The following is an 18,747-nucleotide window of genomic DNA, read 5'->3' on the forward strand; positions in this document are numbered from 1 at the left end:
TATATAAAATATTCTAGGCCTTCAGATTTTCCAGCGCAATTGAGCTCCGGACAGACATAGCTGTAGGCTATTTGCACAAAGGATAAGCAGTAATCAGGTAGGCCTATTTTATGACTTTCTACCGAATCAGAGCATGACATGTTTTTCCTCTTTCATACCGAGTGGTTTTCAAAAGAGACCTGGAATTGTTTTTCAAATAGGCTACTTTGATTATCTCTTGTCATTCTTAAATCGAAGTAAAAACAGATTTTGTTTACTTGCTGTTTGAAAAAAATATAAAAATAATTTAAGACAATCAGAAATACTATCAGATCCCCAAATGGGCACTTTTATAGGTCTTGTGCACAGGCCAGGTAGCCTAGGCCTACTTCTATGCATAATCAGGCACGGGTCCTTACTCAAAATTGACAGGAGCGCTACAAACATGTTTAGTCCACTGAGACAGGCCTCTACAATGGATTAGTCCACTGAGACAGGCCTCTACAATGGATTAGTCCACTGAGACAGGCCTCTCCAATGGATTAGTCCACTGAGACAGGCCTCTACAATGGATTAGTCCACTGAGACAGGCCTCTACAATGGATTAGTCCACTGAGACAGGCCTCTCCAATGGATTAGTCCACTGAGACAGGCCTCTACAATGGATTAGTCCACTGAGACAGGCCTCTACAATGGATTAGTCCACTGAGACAGGCCTCCACAATGGATTAGTCCACTGAGACAGGCCTCCATAATGGATTAGTCCACTGAGACAGGCCTCTACAATGGTTTAGTCCACTGAGACAGGCCTCCACAATGGATTAGTCCACTGAGACAGGCCTCCGCAATGGATTAGTCCACTGAGACAGGCCTCTACAATGGATTAGTCCACTGAGACAGGCGTGAATCAGACGTGTCTCATGTGCCATAAAAAATAAAGAAATATATAGAGTAGAGTAGAGTGGACCTCCATTACACACACACCTGCAAGCTGACTTCGGTTGTCAGTTGAACGGTCTTTCCTCCGGCACATTGGTGCAGCTGGCTTCCGGGTTAAGCGAGCAGTGTGTGAAGAAGCAGCGCGGCTTGGCAGGTCATGTTTCGAGGACGCATGACTCTTAACCTTCGCCTGTCCCGAGTCCGTTTGGGAGTTGCAGCGATGAGACAAGATCGTAACTACCAATTGGATATCATGAAATTGTGGAGAAAAAGGGGGCACAAAAATAAAAGAAGCTGAAGCTAGGATTGTGTGGCTGTTCACAGGGTTAGTGCCAAGTCTCTTCCCCTTCACTGTGATTAGTGGTACGTTCATGAAACAACATGCTGCTGATGTATAATGCATTACGGCTTCTGCTGTACTAACATCCACAAAATGTGCACTTAGTGTGATCTTGGTGTCTTGAGAGCAGGTTAAGTCGAGCCTTGTCTGAATGAGACCTAGGTGGACCGCTGACAAACTGTATGGCCCAATTCTTTATTAAACGCCACAAATACAAATATGGCTTTGTTATTAAATTATTTCGCTTTTTGGCTCTATAACATGCTGGTACATAGAACCAGAACAGTGTGACTAATCGATTGAGTATCAGTCTAAAAGGAGAACACAGTCATTTTCCATGTTAGGAGAGAATGGGTAGGGCACTGACACAGAGATTTGGGTACACACACGCACAAGCACGCACACACATCAATATACACATGCACAGATAGAGAGACAGACAGAAAGAGTGAGTGAGTGAGGGAGAAGGGGAGGGACAGATGTAGAGAGAGAAGAGAGAACCATTCCACATTAACTGCCAGCAAAACTTATTTTCTCCAATGACATCCCAGTAAGGTTTGGGTGTCTGGGGTTAAAAGAGCTTGACTATTTCTCTGATCCTGAAAAAATGAGAAATGGTGCTCTCTCTGTCTGTCACTCCCTTCAATCGCCATTCACATCCCCCAACTACATGCACCCCAACACACATCACAGCCAACTACATGTACCCCAACACACATCACAGCCAACTACATGCACCACAACACACATCACAGCCAACTACATGTACCCCAACACACATCACAGCCAACTACATGTACCCCAACACACATCACAGCCAACTACATGCACCCCAACACACATCACAGCCAACTACATGTACCCCAACACACATCACAGCCAACTACATGTACCCCAACACACATCACAGCCAACTACATGCACCCCAACACACATCACAGCCAACTACATGTACCCCAACACACATCACAGCCAACTACATGTACCCCAACACACATCACAGCCAACTACATGTACCCCAACACACATCACAGCCAACTACATGTACCCCAACACACATCACAGCCAACTACATGCACCCCAACACACATCACAGCCAACTACATGCACCCCAACACACATTCCCCAACTACATGTACCCCAACACACATCACAGCCAACTACATGTACCCCAACACACATCACAGCCAACTACATGTACCCCAACACACATCACAGCCAACTACATGTACCCCAACACACATCACAGCCAACTACATGTACCCCAACACACATCACAGCCAACTACATGCACCACAACACACATCACAGCCAACTACATGCACCCCAACACACATTCCCCAACTACATGTACCCCAACACACATCACAGCCAACTACATGCACCACAACACACATCACAGCCAACTACATGTACCCCAACACACATCACAGCCAACTACATGCACCCCAACACACATCACAGCCAACAAGACAACCACTTCTACTCCTACAGATTCAAAGTCATCAAAAAAACGTCAGGAAAACAATTGGGCAAATCTAATGAAGTTACAGATATGACCACTTGGCTCATCCAGTGGTGATTTTAGCATGTACATCTTGGTTAGAAAAACTGCATGCCAGCAAAGCCACTACACAACACTAAACAATACATTAATTGCACTATAAAGGTGACAAACAGTTCGACAAACTGTTAGGGCCTACATAAAGCTGTCCCAACAGTTTCAAGTTTCTTCAAGTGCAGTCGCAAAAACCATCAAGAGCTATGATCAAACTGGCTCTCATGAGGACCACCACAGGAAAGGAAGACGCAGAGTTACCTCTGCTGCAGAGGATAAATTCACTGGAGTTACTAGCCTCAGAAATTGCAGCCCAAATAAATGCTTCACAGAGTTTAAGTAACAGACACATCTCAACATCAACTATTCAGAGGAGACTGCATGAATAAGGCCTTCATGGTCGAATTGCTGCAAAGAAACCACTACTAAAGGACACCAATAATAAGAAAATACTTGCTTGAGCCTAGAAACACGAGCAATGGACATTAGACCGGTGGAAATCTGTCCTTTGGTCTAATGATTCCAAATTTGAGATTTTTGTCTTTGTGAGACGGAGAGTAGGTGAACGGATGATCTCAGCATATGTGGTTCCCACCATGAAGCATGGAGGAGGTGAGATCTTCCTGTTTGGGTTGGGTTGGCGCCCCCCCCCCCACCGCCCCCTTGGGTTGTGGCGTGGCGGAGATCTTTGTGGGCTACACTCGGCCTTGTCTCAGAATGGTAAGTTGGTGGTTGAAGATATCCCTCTAGTGGTGTGGGGGCTGTGCTTTGGCAAAGTGGGTGGGGTTATATCCTGCCTGTTTGGCCCTGTCCGGGGGTATCATCGGATGGGGCCATAGTGTCTCCTGACCCCTCCTGTCTCAGCCTCCAGTATTTATGCTGCAGTAGTTTATGTGTCAGGGGGCTAAGGTCAGTCTGTTATATCTGGAGTACTTCTCCTGTCTTATCCGGTGTCCTGTGTGAATTTAAGAATGCTCTCTCTAATTCTCTCTTTCTTTCATTCTCTCTCTCGGAGGACCTGAGCTCTAGGACCATGCCTCAGGACTACCTGGCATGATGACTCCTTGCTGTCCTCAGTCCACCTGGCCGTGCTGCTGCTCCAGTTTCAACTGTTCTGCCTGCGGCTATGGAACCCTGACCTGTTCACCGGACGTGCTACCTGTCCCAGACCTGCTGTTTTCAACTCTCTAGAGACTGCAGGAGCGGTAGAGATACTCTCAATGATCGGCTATGAAAAGCCAACTGACATTTACTCCTGAGGTTCTGACTTGTTGCACCCTCGACAACTACTGTGATTATTATTATTTGACCATGCTGGTCATTTATGAACATTTGAACATCTTGGCCATGTTCTGTTATAATCTCCACCTGGCACAGCCAGAAGAGGACTGGCCACCCCTCATAGCCTGGTTCCTCTCTAGGTTTCTTCCTAGGTTTTGGCCTTTCTAGGGAGTTTTTCCTAGCCACCGTGCTTCTACACCTGCATTGCTTGCTGTTTGGGGTTTTAGGCTGGGTTTCTGTACAGTACTTTGAGATATCAGCTGATGTAAGAAGGGCTATATAAATACATTTGATTTGATTTGATTTGATAATGCTTTGCTGGTGACACTGTCTGTGATTTATTTAGAATTCAAGGCACACTTAACCAGCATGGCTACCACAGCATTCTGCAGCGATATGCCATCTCATCTGGTTTGAGACTATCATTTGTTTTTCAACAGGACAATGACCCAACACACCTCCAGGCTGTGTAAGGGCTATTTGACCAAGAAGGAGAGTGATGGAGTGCTGCATCAGATGACCTGGCCTCCACAATCACCCAACCTCAACCCAAATGAGATGGTTTGGGATGAGTTGGATCGCAGAGTGACGGAAAAGCAGCCAACAAGTGCTCAAGATATGTGGGCACTCCTTCAAGACTGTTGGAAAAGCATTCCAGGTGAAGCTGGTTGAGAGAATGCCAAGAGTGTGCAAATCTGTAATCAAGGCAAAGGGTGGCTACTTTGAAGAATTTAAAATATATTTTGATTTCTTTATCACTTTTTTGGTTACTACATGATTCCATATGTGTTATCTTGTAGTTTTGATGTCTTCACTATTATTCTACAATGTAGAAAATAGTCAAAAATAAAGAAACCCTTGAATGAGTAGGTGTGCCCAAATTTGACTGGTACTGTATAATTTATCTTCATATGACAAGGATTGAAAAGGATTTGTCAGTAGATTGCCGACTTTATGCATGTAGATAACTGCTTGTCTAGCTTGCTAGCTAAGATTTTGAAAGTATGATGTTGACATGATCAGTCCAATCAAAGCTAAGTTAGATAAAACGTGAATTGATGTCATTTTATCTGTGACCAGTGACCTTGAGCCTTCTTGGATGGGCACCTCAAATGTAAGTCTATGGCAGCACCCAAAGGGGCTTGACATTTCGAGCTCTACCCATAGATTTTGTGGTGACGTAGTGTCCCCATGAGTGACAGAACACTGAGCTAATCACGGCCCAACTAGAGAACATTACCAACCCCCTTTCCGCTGGCTGCCCCACCACCACAGAAAGCACTGAGCTAGGCTGAAACACCTGCATTTTGGTGCTGCCTTACTTCAAGAAAGCAAAAAATAGACCATGGTTGTATGCGGCTTTATTAAATCAATAAAACATATATTTTTACATTGTTTGCAAACTGATATGCGACACCTATTAATGCCAATATAACATGTAAAACAGAAGAAATCCCTCCCTTTTTTTAAGCTAAACTGTTGGGGCTCAAAACAGGTCGCCACTGGACTCATCTAATTACAGACATTGTAACGCCCAACGCAGGAGGTGAGAAGCAGGTACAGGGAGTGAACCATTTAATATAGACGGACATGCAACGGAACAAGAACAGCGTCTGGACATAAACACGACACGACAAACAATGCTACTACAGGGAACAACACAGAGGAGCAGACATATATATCTAGGGGCAATCAACCAAGTGAGGGAGTCCAGGTGAGTCTACTGAGCGCAGCTGCGCGTAATGATGGTAACAGGTGCACAGGTATGATGAGGAGGGGGAGCGGGAGCAGGCGTGACAGACATGAACACATGTCTCATCTAATGAAGTTAGACATGAACACATGGCTCATCTAATGTTTATTTCATATATACAGTATTTGGAAAGCACAGGCTTCCAAGCAATGGAAACCGCAACAACCTTCCTTGTGTCACTGAGCTCTGGGCTGCTCAGGTCTGCTCTGCTCTGTGTTGGTGCACACTGCAGGCCTTCATAAAGTCAGAAAAGAGTGCTCATCAAGGTGTGAAGAATCAGCCACAAGGGATGACAGTTTAGTTCCCAGTCAGAGGGAGCAGTGAGTAGGCCACAGCAAGTTATGTAACCCACAGCGATGCCCCTTTTGTTTCCCTACAATACGATACCTTGTCTGATGGGCTGGAAGATTATACCAGAAAAACAGGAAGTTAATACCAGAGGAACAGGAAGTTTATACAACAGGAAAAGGACGTTTATACCAGAGGAACAGGAACAGGAAGTAGTTTATACCAGAGGAACAGGAAGTTTATACCAGAGGAAGAAAACGTTTACACCAGAGGAACAGTAAGTTTACACCAGAGGAACAGGAAGTGTATACCAGAGGAACAGGAAGTTTATACCAGAGGAACAGGAAGTGTATACCAGAGGAACAGGAAGTTTATACCAGAGGAACAGGAACGGGAAGTTTATACCAGAGGAACAGGAACCATTTACAGAGGACCGGTTAGGTTTTTACAAGCAGAGCAGTGCAATAGAAAACATTTCAGTCACTAGGAATGTAAATCCTACCACAGACTCATCTTCTACTGGCTGAACTCGATGCTCCTGTAATGAAAACCCCAATAATTATAATCTAATTGTCTTGGAAGGGTAGTCTGAAAACAACCCTCCTGATATTGGGCCAGTGGGACTAATATCCTAAACTTCTTGAGCTGCTCGAAAGCAGCCTGTCTCACTGCGATCACGGTCCTTTATTATTTAAATGTATAACTGCCTTAACTTTGCTGGACCCCAGGAAGAGTAGCTGCTGCCTTGGCAAATACCTGCAGTGATCAAATCCATCACCATCACTGCTGCTGAAGGACAGGACTCCGGGTAGTTATCGATGCAATTAAAGGCGTCATGCTGCTGAGCTTCAGGAGTCGTTGTCACAGCAACTGTTACCAAGACATCCAGCACGACCACACTGAAGTAGTAGAGAGACACTGACTGGCCAGTCTTGATCAACACAATGCTATTTGAGACTAGGACACTCAATGTGGCTGGGGACTTCATGCTTCTCACTGCTGCTTCACTCACTGCAGGCTGCAGGGTGTTTACCTCACAAAGAGACGCCATTATCACTCAGACAGCATTCAGGGTTCAGCACGCCATTCCACGAAGAAGGAGGATGGGGTCTTTAGTCTTATGAGCACGGAGTATGGAGGTATACAGAACTGTATTTTGTAAAGTTATCTCCACAGCTTTCAACCCCCCATTTTGTTTACTCAAAAGGACTACTTAGGCTACTGTCTTTTTCACGAAATATGCACCAATGATTTTCCACTAAAGATGCCATTAAGGAAGACCCCAAGGCAAAGTCTATTCCAGTACCACGAGTACAGTCAGACATTTCTCCCCCCAGTGCTGAGGCAATTGTAAATATTGAATCTGTGTTCAATTGAGCATTGATAACAGCTTGATGTGCAGTATGGTCTCCTCTGTTCATATCAGTGTTAGCTACATCCTTCAGCAGTCATGACACCCAGCTGTTCATATCAGTGTTAGCTACATCCTTCAGCAGTCATGACACCCAGCTGTTCATATCACTGTTAGCTACATCCTTCATCAGTCATGACACCCAGCTGTTCATATCAGTGTTAGCTACATCCTTCAGTAGTCATGACACCCAGCTGTTCATATCAGTGTTAGCTACATCCTTCAGCAGTCATGACACCCAGCTGTTCAAATCAGTGTTAGCTACATCCTTCAGTAGTCATGACACCCAGCTGTTCATATCAGTGTTAGCTACATCCTTCAGTAGTCATGACACCCAGCTGTTCATATCAGTGTTAGCTACATCCTTCAGTAGTCATGACAGCCAGCTGTTCATATCAGTGTTAGCTACATCCTTCAGCAGTCATGACACCCAGCTGTTCATATCAGTGTTAGCTACATCCTTCAGTAGTCATGACACCCAGCTGTTCATATCAATGTTAGCTGCCCCCTTCAGCAGTCATTAACACCCAGCTGTTCATATCAGTGTTAGCTACATCCTTCAGTAGTCATGACAGCCAGCTGTTCATATCAGTGTTAGCTACATCCTTCAGCAGTCATGACAGCCAGCTGTTCATATCAGTGTTAGCTACATCCTTCAGCAGTCATGACACCCAGCTGTTCATATCAGTGTTAGCTACATCCTTTAGTAGTCATGACACCCAGCTGTTCATATCAGTGTTAGCTACATCCTTCAGTAGTCATGACACCCAGCTGTTCATATCAGTGTTAGCTACATCCTTTAGTAGTCATGACACCCAGCTGTTCATATCAGTGTTAGCTAGCTGCCTCTTTCAGCAGTCATGACACCCAGCAAGGACTCCCCATCACTACAGCTCAGTTAACCCACCATGGTACTGTTGTGTTTACGGTGCATACCCCATAGTGGTAAAGGGTAAATGTATGTGAATACTATCTAAATAAAGACTCCTTTGTAGAAATAAGTCGCACAGAGCAAAATGTTTTACAGTGTAGCATAATCAGCATGCCTACCCTCCTTCCATTTTTAATTTGCGCGTTTTAGCTTCCGATGGAGAAACACGTCATCTCTCTCTCCTTCTCTTTAATTAACCTGAGTCTAGGTGGCAGTTGGCGAAATTCACATATTGAGACATTCAGAGACAGAACTTCCTGATGAGCTTCAGGCATAAACAACAGCATGATCTAAAGCTCTTGGTTACGAGCTGGGAAGAAGTAATATACCCTAGTTATAGAGTCTCTCAAAACAAAAATAAATTACTCTTTGAGAGAATAAAATTACTCAGACTACCCAAAGGACACTGAATTTTCCTGACAGGCAATGTTTGACTTTAAATTACGATGGTAATTCGAGCCTAGCTCACTGATGACATCTCTATGTGAGATCTCTTGGAGAGTTCTTATCAATATACACTAGTAGAGCACAGGCGAGTACTACACACACTGCTGAACCCGCTCCCTGAAGGGCCGATCCTCAGGGCCAACACAGGAAGCCTCGCAGCATGCTGTGAGAACAACATTTTACACAGCAGTTGGGAAACCTGACAATATTTCTCAGCAGCTAGGGTCAAACATACTGACCACACTGTCAGTCACAGGGCTCTATTTCAAGCATCTCTACCACGAGGCTCTATTCATTCCCATCTCTACCACGAGGCTCTATTCATACCCATCTCTACTACGAGGCTCTATTCATACCCATCTCTACTACGAGGCTCTATTCATTCCCATCTCTACTACGAGACTCTATTCATACCCATCTCTACTACGAGGCTCTATTCATTCCCATCTCTACCACGAGGCTCTATTCATACCCATCTCTACTACGAGGCTCTATTCATACCCATCTCTACTACGAGGCTCTATTCATTCCCATCTCTACTACGAGGCTCTATTCATTCCCATCTCTACTACGAGGCTCTATTCATACCCATCTCTACTACGAGGCTCTATTCATTCCCATCTCTACTACGAGACTCTATTCATACCCATCTCTACTACGAGGCTCTATTCATACCCATCTCTACTACGAGGCTCTATTCATACCCATCTCTAGCACGAGGCTCTATTCATTCCCATCTCTACTACGAGGCTCTATTCATTCCCATCTCTACTACGAGGCTCTACTCATACCCATTGAATGAGTCCTCTGTGTGCTCTATCTATTTCCCTCCATCATCACATCTTCTTCCCTCTCTTCCCTATCCCAACCTCCCATCTTGCTCCCTCGCTCCCAGCAGGAAGCACTGTGGTCAGAAGATATTGCTAGTTGGACTATTCTCAGGAAAATAACCTAGTCTTGATCAAAGCTCCACCATGTTCAAGGGCTATATCAGGGTCTTAGCATATACCTTAGTGTAATACCACAATGTGACAGGAACTCTGGGAGAAAACACGGTACAGGACAACCAATCAATTTTTGTCAATTTCAACAGGAAATATCGTGATTTACATGTCTGTCGGATAAAGCTCAAGGTCTTAAATTAGCATTCACATTTCAAAAAGCATCCATTACCTTTCTTTAATATATCTCCTAACCATATTGTCGTCTTCAGAACATCAGTCAGTCATTATCAAGCAGATTAGATTTCACATGAAAGGCAGCAATCTCAAAGCAAGAGTAGGCCTATTCTGAGATTTAGTGTTGTGCTAAAATATTGCACTGCAAAGAAAGGTCATCTCAAGCATCTCTAATCTCAGACAGAATCTTTAATAAACACAGAGGTAAATAGCCTGGTAATGAAAAGTAAAATGTATCATGGCAGATCTCTGGCCATTCAAACACATCACAAATTGTCCCCTTTCCACAACAATACTGTATACCCAAGACAGACCAGTTGGTCCCATAACAAACAATTAAATATTATGAAAGGTAATTTATTTACCCAGGAAAACTAGGCCTGATGTACTAATGGGTATCTGAATGAACTAAACCTCTCCTCCTGATCCATACACCCACCTGGGTAATAGTTTAAGTTGCTCTCCCATCTGTCTAGTGAGGTTGTAAACAAGAAACACAGAACTAGTTCAGTACCCTTATTCACCACACCAACAGCTAAAGTCAGAAATGTTGACAATGAAGGTTAGAACCCAGACATTTTCCAGCATAGTCTAGGCTCATTCATGCATACAGAACCTTGACGTTTATACAGTTACCCATGCCAACCTGTAACCCTTAACAACAGACTGCTGTCAGGTGGTAAAAATGATCTCCTGCTTTAATGGCAAAGTTATAAAAAGACAACAAAAGGATGACACCGTTTAAAGGCATACTTATATTTAACATTTTGTTATGCTAAATTCTCTCACTCGACTTGACACACAAAAAATAGAATGGGAAGTAGTTATACCTTGAACACATTGCACTATAAGCCAATCAGACAGACAGCCAACCAGAACTCACCGAGATGTCAAAGACCTCCTCTGTGTCGTCCAACATGCGGACCTTGATGGTGACATGGCGTCCGGGGGGCATGGTGGGTGGCCGGTGGCCAGGGTCCAGGGTGCTGATACCCAGAGTCTCCTGGGCTTCAAGACGCTGGGCTGCTGATGCTCTGGGCTTGGGCTCCACCATGGTGCTCTGTCCTGCTACCATCCAGCCTGCAGGGGAGGCAGAAGTACCATCACACACACATTCATGTAACAGAGTAGGTTCCATCCTTGTCTCTCACTAGGCTTGAACCTGTACACACGTATACACAAACACCTTGCAAGTCTATAATGCAGTTCAGATCATGTCTGTTGATTGTTAAATCTATTCATTGTTCAACTTGAGCATTAGGGAGTGGGACCCCTGTCCTATCCTGGAGAAAACAGAGGGGAGTATTACCAGTGGTGGAAAAAGTAGTCAAAAGTCATACTTGAATAAAAGTAAAGATACCTTAATAGAAAATAGGAGAGAGTTCACATTGTTAGACTAGCAATGTAATCTAAGCTAAAGGGTGATAATTGTATCTTTTCGCAGAAGCAATTAGCTCCCTCTCTCTGCAAATGTTTTGCTTGATTTCAAAGTGCAAAGGAATAAGAAAGGGAAAGGGAATACCTAGTCAGTTGTACAACTGAATGAATTCAACCAAAATATGTTTTCTGCATTTAACCCAACCCCTCTGAATCAGAGAGGTACGGGGGCTGCCTTAATCGATGTCCACCTCATCGGCGCCTGGGGATCAGGTGTTGTTGAGGGTTAACTGCCCTGAAATTTCCATCCCTAACTATAACATTTTCAGACAAGATAGAACTGCCAAAGGGGGCGGAGTTGCAATCTACTGCAGAGATAGCCTGCAGAGTTCTGTTTAACTATCCAGGTCTGTGCCCAAACAATTTGAGGTTCTACTTTTAAAAATCCACCTTTCCAGAAACAAGTCTCTCTCCGTTGCCGCTTGCTATAGACCACCTTCTGCCCCCAGCTGTGCCCTGGACACCATATGTGAATTGATTGCCCCCCCATCTATCTTCAGAGCTCGTGCTGTTAGGTGACCTAAACTGGGACATGCTTAACACCCCGGCCATCCTACAATCTAAGCTTGATGCCCTCAATCTCACAACAAATTATCAATGAACCTACCAGGTACAACCCCAAATCCGTAAACACGGGCACCCTCATAGATATCATCCTAACCAACCTGCCCTCCAAATACACCTCTGCTGTCTTCAAACAGAATCTCAGCGATCACTGCCTCATTGCCTGCGTCCGTAATGGGTCTGCGGTCAAACGACCACCCATCATCACTGTCAAACGCTCCCTAAAACACTTCAGTGAGCATGCCTTTCTAATCGACCTGGCCCGGGTATCCTGGAAGGATATTGACCTCATTCCGACAGTAGAGGATGCCTGGTTATTCTTTAAAAGTGCTTTCCTCACCATCTTAAATAAGCATGCCCCGTTCAAAAAAAATTGAACCAGGAACAGATATAGCCCTTGGTTCACTCCAGACCTGACTGCCCTTGACCAGCACAAAAACATCCTGTGGCATACTGCACTAGCATCGAATAGCCCCCGCGATATGCAATTTTTCAGGGAAGTTAGGAACCAATATACACAGGCAGTTAGGAAAGCAAAGGCTAGCTTTTTCAAACAGAAATTTGCATCCTGTAGCACAAACTCCAAAAAGTTCTGGGATACTGTAAAGTCCATGGAGAATAAGAGCACCTCCTCCCAGCTGCCCACTGCAATGAGGCTAGGAAACACTGTCACCACCGATAAATACATGATAATTGAGAATTTCAATAAGCATTTTTCTACGGCTGGCCATGCTTTCCACCTGGCTACCCCTACCCAGGTCAACAGCACTGCACCCTCCACAGAAACTTTCCCAAGCCTCCCCCATTTCTCTTTCACCCAAATCCAGCTAGCTGATGTTCTGAAAAAGCTGCAAAATCTGGACCACTACAAATCAGCCGGGCTAGACAATCTGGACCCTCTCTTTCTAAAATTATCAGTCAAAATTGTTGCAACCCTTATTACTACCCTGTTCAACCTCTCGTTCGTATCGTCTGAGATCCCCAAATATTGGAAAGCTGCCGCAGTCATCCCCCTCTTCAAAGGGGGAGACACTCAAGACCCAAACTGTTACAGACCTATATCTATCCTCCCCTGCCTTTCTAAGGTCTTCGAAAGCCAAGTTAACAAACAGATCCCCGACCATTTCGAATCGCACCGTACCTTCTTCGCTATGCAATCTGGTTTCCGAGCTGGTCATGGGTGCACCTCAGCCACGCTCAAGGTACTAAACGATATCATAACCGCCATCGATAAGAGACAATACTGTGCAGCTGTATTCATCGACCTGGCCAAGGCTTTCGACTCTGTCAATCACCACATTCTTATCGGCAGACTCGACAGCCTTGGTTTCTCAAATGATTGCCTGGTTCACCAACTACTTCTCAGACAGAGTTCAGTGTGTCAAATCGGAGGGCCTGTTGTCCGGACCTCTGGCAGTCTCTATGGGGGTGCCACAGGGTTCAATTCTCGGGCCTACTCTTTTCTCTGTATACATAAATGATGTCGCTCTTGCTGCAGGTGACTCTCTGATCCACCTCTATGCAGACGACACCACTTTGTATACTTCTGGCCCTTCTTTGGACACTGTGTTAACTAACCTCCAGACGAACTTCAATGCCATACAACTCTCCTTCCGTGGACTCCAACTGCTCTTAAATGCAAGTAAAACTAAATACATGCTCTTCAACCGATCGCTGCCAACACCTACTCTGGACGGTTCACTACTCTGGACGGTTCTGACTTAGAATATGTGGACAACTACAAATACCTAGGGGGCTGGTTAGACTGTAAACTCTCCTTCCAGACTCACATTAACCATCTCCAATCCAAAATTAAATCTAGAATTGGCTTCCTATTTCGCAACAAAGAATCCTTCACTCGTGCTGCCAAACATATCCTCGTAAAAGTGACCATCCTACCGATCCTTGACTTCGGCGATGTCATTTACAAAATAGCCTCCAACAATCTACTCAGAAAATTGGATGCAGTCTATCACAGTGCCATCTGTTTTGTCACCAAAGCCCCATACACTACCCACCACTGCGACCTGTATGCTCTCGTTGGCTGGCCCTCGCTTCATATTCGTGGCCAAACCCACTGGCTCCAGGTCATCTATAAGTCACTGCTAGGTAAAGCCCCGCCTTATATCAGCTCACTGGTCACCATGGCAGCACCCACCCGTAGCACACACTCCAGCAGGTATATCTCACTGGTCACCCCCAAAGCCAATTCCTCCTTTGGCCGCATTTCCTTCCAGTTCTCTGCTGCCAATGACTGGAAGGAATTGCAAAAATCACTGAAGCTGGAGACTCATATCTCCCTCTCTAACTTTAAGCACCAGCTGTCAGAGCAGCTCACAGATCACTGCACCTGTAGATAGCCCATCTGTAATTAGCCCATCCAACTACCTCATACTACCCCATACTGTTATTTATTTGATTTTATTTTGCCCCTTTGCAAAGGATGTGAAAATTAAGCCTGTTCTGGGAAAATACATTTTTAGAATGCAGGGAGGTTCTGAGAAAGTTTTTCTATGTTTCTCTGAAAGTTTTCCTGGGAGGTTTTATTAACGTTCTGAGAATGTAAATTCTAGGTTATTTGAAGGTAATTAAATAATGTTCTGAGAACATGTTTCAATAAGACTTTTAATAACCCGGCTAGCTTAGTTTGGGTTAACTGTTTTGAACTCAAAGCACAGATAGGACACTTGGAATCAGTAAGATTCAAACCTATGATCTTCTGCTCTCTATTCATGGAATTAGTCCATTGCGCCACCAGGATGGAGCTAGCTTGCCATGTTTTTTTTTACTCATAAAAAGCTGTTCATTTTATTCTATTCAAACAGACCCCACTTCAAAAGTAAACAAGCACTTATTAAGATCAGGTGTGGCCAATTAGTGGGCACGGCCAAGACACCTGAACACATTTAACAACTGAGGATAGAGAGAGTTTTGTTGATGCTGAGAACAGAATGTATATGTTTTTAAATAAAAATTTTACAACGTTCTTGTAAAAATTTTACTAATGTTTTCTTGTGGTTTTTATGGAAAGTTATCTTAATGTTCTGAGAACATAACTTTAAATAGAGAGTAGAGACTGCAGAAAACTTTATACTGGAAATCCCATAGATTAGGGATGGGCAACTGCAGTCCTCGGGGGCCGGGGAGGTGTCACTTTTTCCCCATCCCTAGCAAACACAGCTGATTAAATTAATTACATTCTAAACTGAATATCATGATTAAATTATTATTGAAGTCAGGTGTGTTAGGTGGGGCAAATGTTTGACACCAATCAGGCCCCCAAAGACTGGAGTTGCCCATCCCTGCCATAGAAGAATGTTGTTTAACGTTCTCTGAACGCTCTGAAAACATGACTTTAAATAGAACCCTGAGGAAACCTGTAGAAAACGTTATGCTGAAGTTCTGAAATTCCCTCTGAAGAACGTTGTTTTCTTAATGTTCTCTGAACAATTTAGGAACATTACTTTAAAAGGTAGGAAGCATGAGTTTGTACTCACCAATGTAACAACACAGTGTGGTCAAAGACTTGGTAACTTAGTTGTAGTCACGATCTGGTTACCTATAAGTAGAAACATAGTTATTTGTTTGGGTTATTACATATTTATTAACTTATTTCCGGATATCTTCTAAACTACCCACAATTTTGTTCTCCTTTTTGCTTCATTAACTTTTCGGCATGTTCTCTGAATTAGGCTACAGGAGTTTTCTACCTTGGCTTAGTGCTAGCACGCTAGCTGACTGAGATCTGGAATCTATTCAATTTGGATTTCGCCCACCTCCCCCTCGCTTGGTGGCTAACTGATGCTGCACCCTTAAATGTTTTACCATCGCATGGGTCCCAATCTGTAAGTCTCTGCTCTCTCTTTGCTTTTAATCTGCAGGTATGTTTTAGTTGTATTATTAGTTGTGTTCTAGCAGGTCTCCAGTAGTTGGGCTCTAGCTTGCCGACCATAACCGTGGTGCTTGGCTAGGCTAGCTAGGCTATTAGCTAGTTGGCTAAACAGCTAACATTAGCTGGCTGGCTAGCTTGCTGGCTAAGATAACTGCATATAGCTAACATTCTTTGATAACTGGTTAAATACTATTATGTATTTCCAAAACTTTGGTTAACTTTAGTGTAGCTGTAAGCCAGGTGTTGATAGCAACTGGCTGACTCATTCAGTGCTAATGTAACGTTAGCAGGCTGGCAGGGCTAAGGTTAGCAGGCTAGTAGGGCTAATGTTACAAGGCTAGTTGGCTAGCAACCTTGCAAGTTGATTTGAAACAATACAATCATAAAGTTTTTGCTTGTAAATTGGTAGATTTACAAACGATTTTGCAAATGATTTGATTTATTTTGAAGTTCAGACCCCTTAACTTTTTCCACATTTTGTTACAGCCTTATTCTAAAATTGATTTAAAAAATAGTTTTTTTCTCATCAATATACACAATACCCCATACTGACAAAGCAAAAACAGGTTTTTAGATTTTTTTTGTAAATGAACTAAAAAAATCACATTTCCGTAATTATTGAGGCCCTTTACTCAGTACTTTGTTGAAGCACCTTTGGCAGCGATTACAGCCTCAAGTCTTCTTGGGTATGACACTACAAGCTTGGCACACCTGTATTTGGAGAGTTTCTCTCAAGCTCTGTCAGGTTGGATGGGGAGCGTGGCTGCGCAGCTATTTTCAGGTTTCCCCAGATATGTTCCATCGGATTCAAGTCTGGGCTCTGGCTGGGCCACTCAAGAACATTCAGACTTGTCCCAAAGCCACTCCTGTGTTGTCTTGACTGTTGGCTTAGGGTAGTTGTCCTGTTGGAAGGTGAACCTTTGCCCCAAGCTGAGGTCCTGAGCGCTCTGGAGCAGGTTTTTATCAAGGATCTCTCTCTACTTTGCTCCATTCATCTTTGCCTCAATCCTGACTAGTTTTCCCAGTCCCTGCCGCTGAAAAACATCCCCACAGCCTGATGCTGCCACCACCATGCGTCACGGTAGGGATGGTGCCAGGTTTCCTCCAGATGTGACACTTGGCATTCAGGCCAAAGAGTTCAATCTTGGTTTCATCAGACCAGAGAATCCTGTTTCTCATGGTCTGAGAGTTCTTTAGGTACATTTTGGCAAACTCCAAGCGGGCTGTCGTACCTTTTACTGAGGAGTGGCTTCCGCAAGATTGAATCCCTGAGCTGACAAGGTAAAAATCTGTCGTTCTGCCCCTGTACAAGGCAGTTAACCCACTGTTTCTAGGCCGTCATTAAAAATAAGAATTTGTTCTTAATAACTGACTTGCCTAGTTAAATAAAGGTACAAAAATAGACAGGTGTGTGCATTTCCAAATCATGTCCAATCTATTGAATTTACTACAGGTAGACTCCAATCAAGTTGTAGAAACATCTCAAGAATGATCAATGGAAACACAATGCACTTCAGCTCAATTTTGAGTCTCATAGCAAAGGGTCTGAATACTTATTAGAATAAGGTATGTTTTAAATTTTTTATAAATGTGCAAAAATCCTTAAAAACCTGTTTTCGCTATGTCATCATGGGGTATTGTGATGTCATTATGGGGTATTGTGTGTAGATTGATGAGGAAACACGTGTATTTAATCAATTTTAGAATTAGCCTGTAATGTAACAAAATGTGGAAAAAGTCAAGGGGTCTGAATACTTTCCCGAATTCATGTATTTTTCAACTGTGCTGTTTCACAAAAATTATGAACCTTTCTATTCTCATAGACTCTACATATTGTAAATTAAAGATACACGTTTTTTTGCAAAGAGTATTATTATATTATTGATTGATTGACTATGACTTTTTAAATCACCCAGCAGTGCAGAGTTAGCTCCAGGTAAATGTTGCAATTCTTCAGACATTCCTGAACCTGTGACCAAAGGCAAGCTACATATGGACAATACCAAAACAAATTATCAAATGATTCTGTCTCTTTGCAGCAAAATCTGCAGAGCTGGGATGGTTGTACCCGCCATAAATATATAACATTCTATTGGTTGCAAGAATTTTGTTAAATCATTTCAATGTAAAAACTCTCTGTTTTGAATCGAGCATCGTTTGTGTATAAGTTCATAAACCTTGTGCCATGGAATCGGTACATTGAAAATCTCTTCCCAACTATTTTGAAATGTATATGGCACAGCTGTCCATTTTTTTATCCTTAAATTAAACTGGTATCCTTTTTTATTCATCACAATTTTCTTTAACCAATTTTGGTCTTTAATGCAGGGCCGACAGACACGTTCCTTACTCCCCCCCTCTTCCACTTACCTTTTCCATTTTTCAGGTAATGCTGCAATTAGTTGGTTGTAACTTTGAGTAGAGCAGACATTTCCATATATTTTTGATAGCTGCATGTGTGACATAACTGACTCGTCGTAAGAACTTTCAAAAGGCAAGCCCATCAATATATGATGAAACAACATCAGCAAGAGAAGGGACTTGTTTGTACAAATGACCAAATTAGCGTTGGAATACTAGCACAAAGAGTGAGTGAACTACAAAACAGTAGAGATGGTAAGAAGCAACCGAGCAAGAGAGAGAGAATGCCCCTAATAAGGACATACCATCTGGGCTGTGTGGTCCACAGACATACAGCTGCTAATAAGGACATACCATCTGGGCTGTGTGGTCCACAGACATCCAGCTG

General features: G+C 43.5%; 1 protein-coding gene across 5 annotated transcripts in view; it reads right to left on the reverse strand.

Moving 5' to 3' along the window:
- LOC139538981 (FERM, ARHGEF and pleckstrin domain-containing protein 1-like) overlaps positions 1-18,747 on the reverse strand; it is a 167,149-nt gene that overhangs the window by 143,978 nt on the left and 4,424 nt on the right. For 4 of the 5 annotated variants that reach the window (XR_011667840.1, XM_071341607.1, XM_071341606.1 and 1 more), the window contains exon 2: positions 10,989-11,185. Coding sequence is in view for 4 of the 5 variants with exons in the window: in XM_071341607.1 (XP_071197708.1) it covers positions 10,989-11,180 (192 nt within the window). In the remaining variant the exon portion in view is untranslated. Of the gene's footprint in view, positions 1-10,988; positions 11,186-15,603; positions 15,666-18,747 lie in introns of all 5 variants that reach the window. The other variant, XM_071341605.1, reaches the window with a different exon arrangement.

The sequence above is a fragment of the Salvelinus alpinus genome, chromosome 14 (genome assembly GCF_045679555.1).
Source record: "Salvelinus alpinus chromosome 14, SLU_Salpinus.1, whole genome shotgun sequence".
In the NCBI taxonomy this organism is placed as follows: domain Eukaryota; kingdom Metazoa; phylum Chordata; class Actinopteri; order Salmoniformes; family Salmonidae; genus Salvelinus; species Salvelinus alpinus.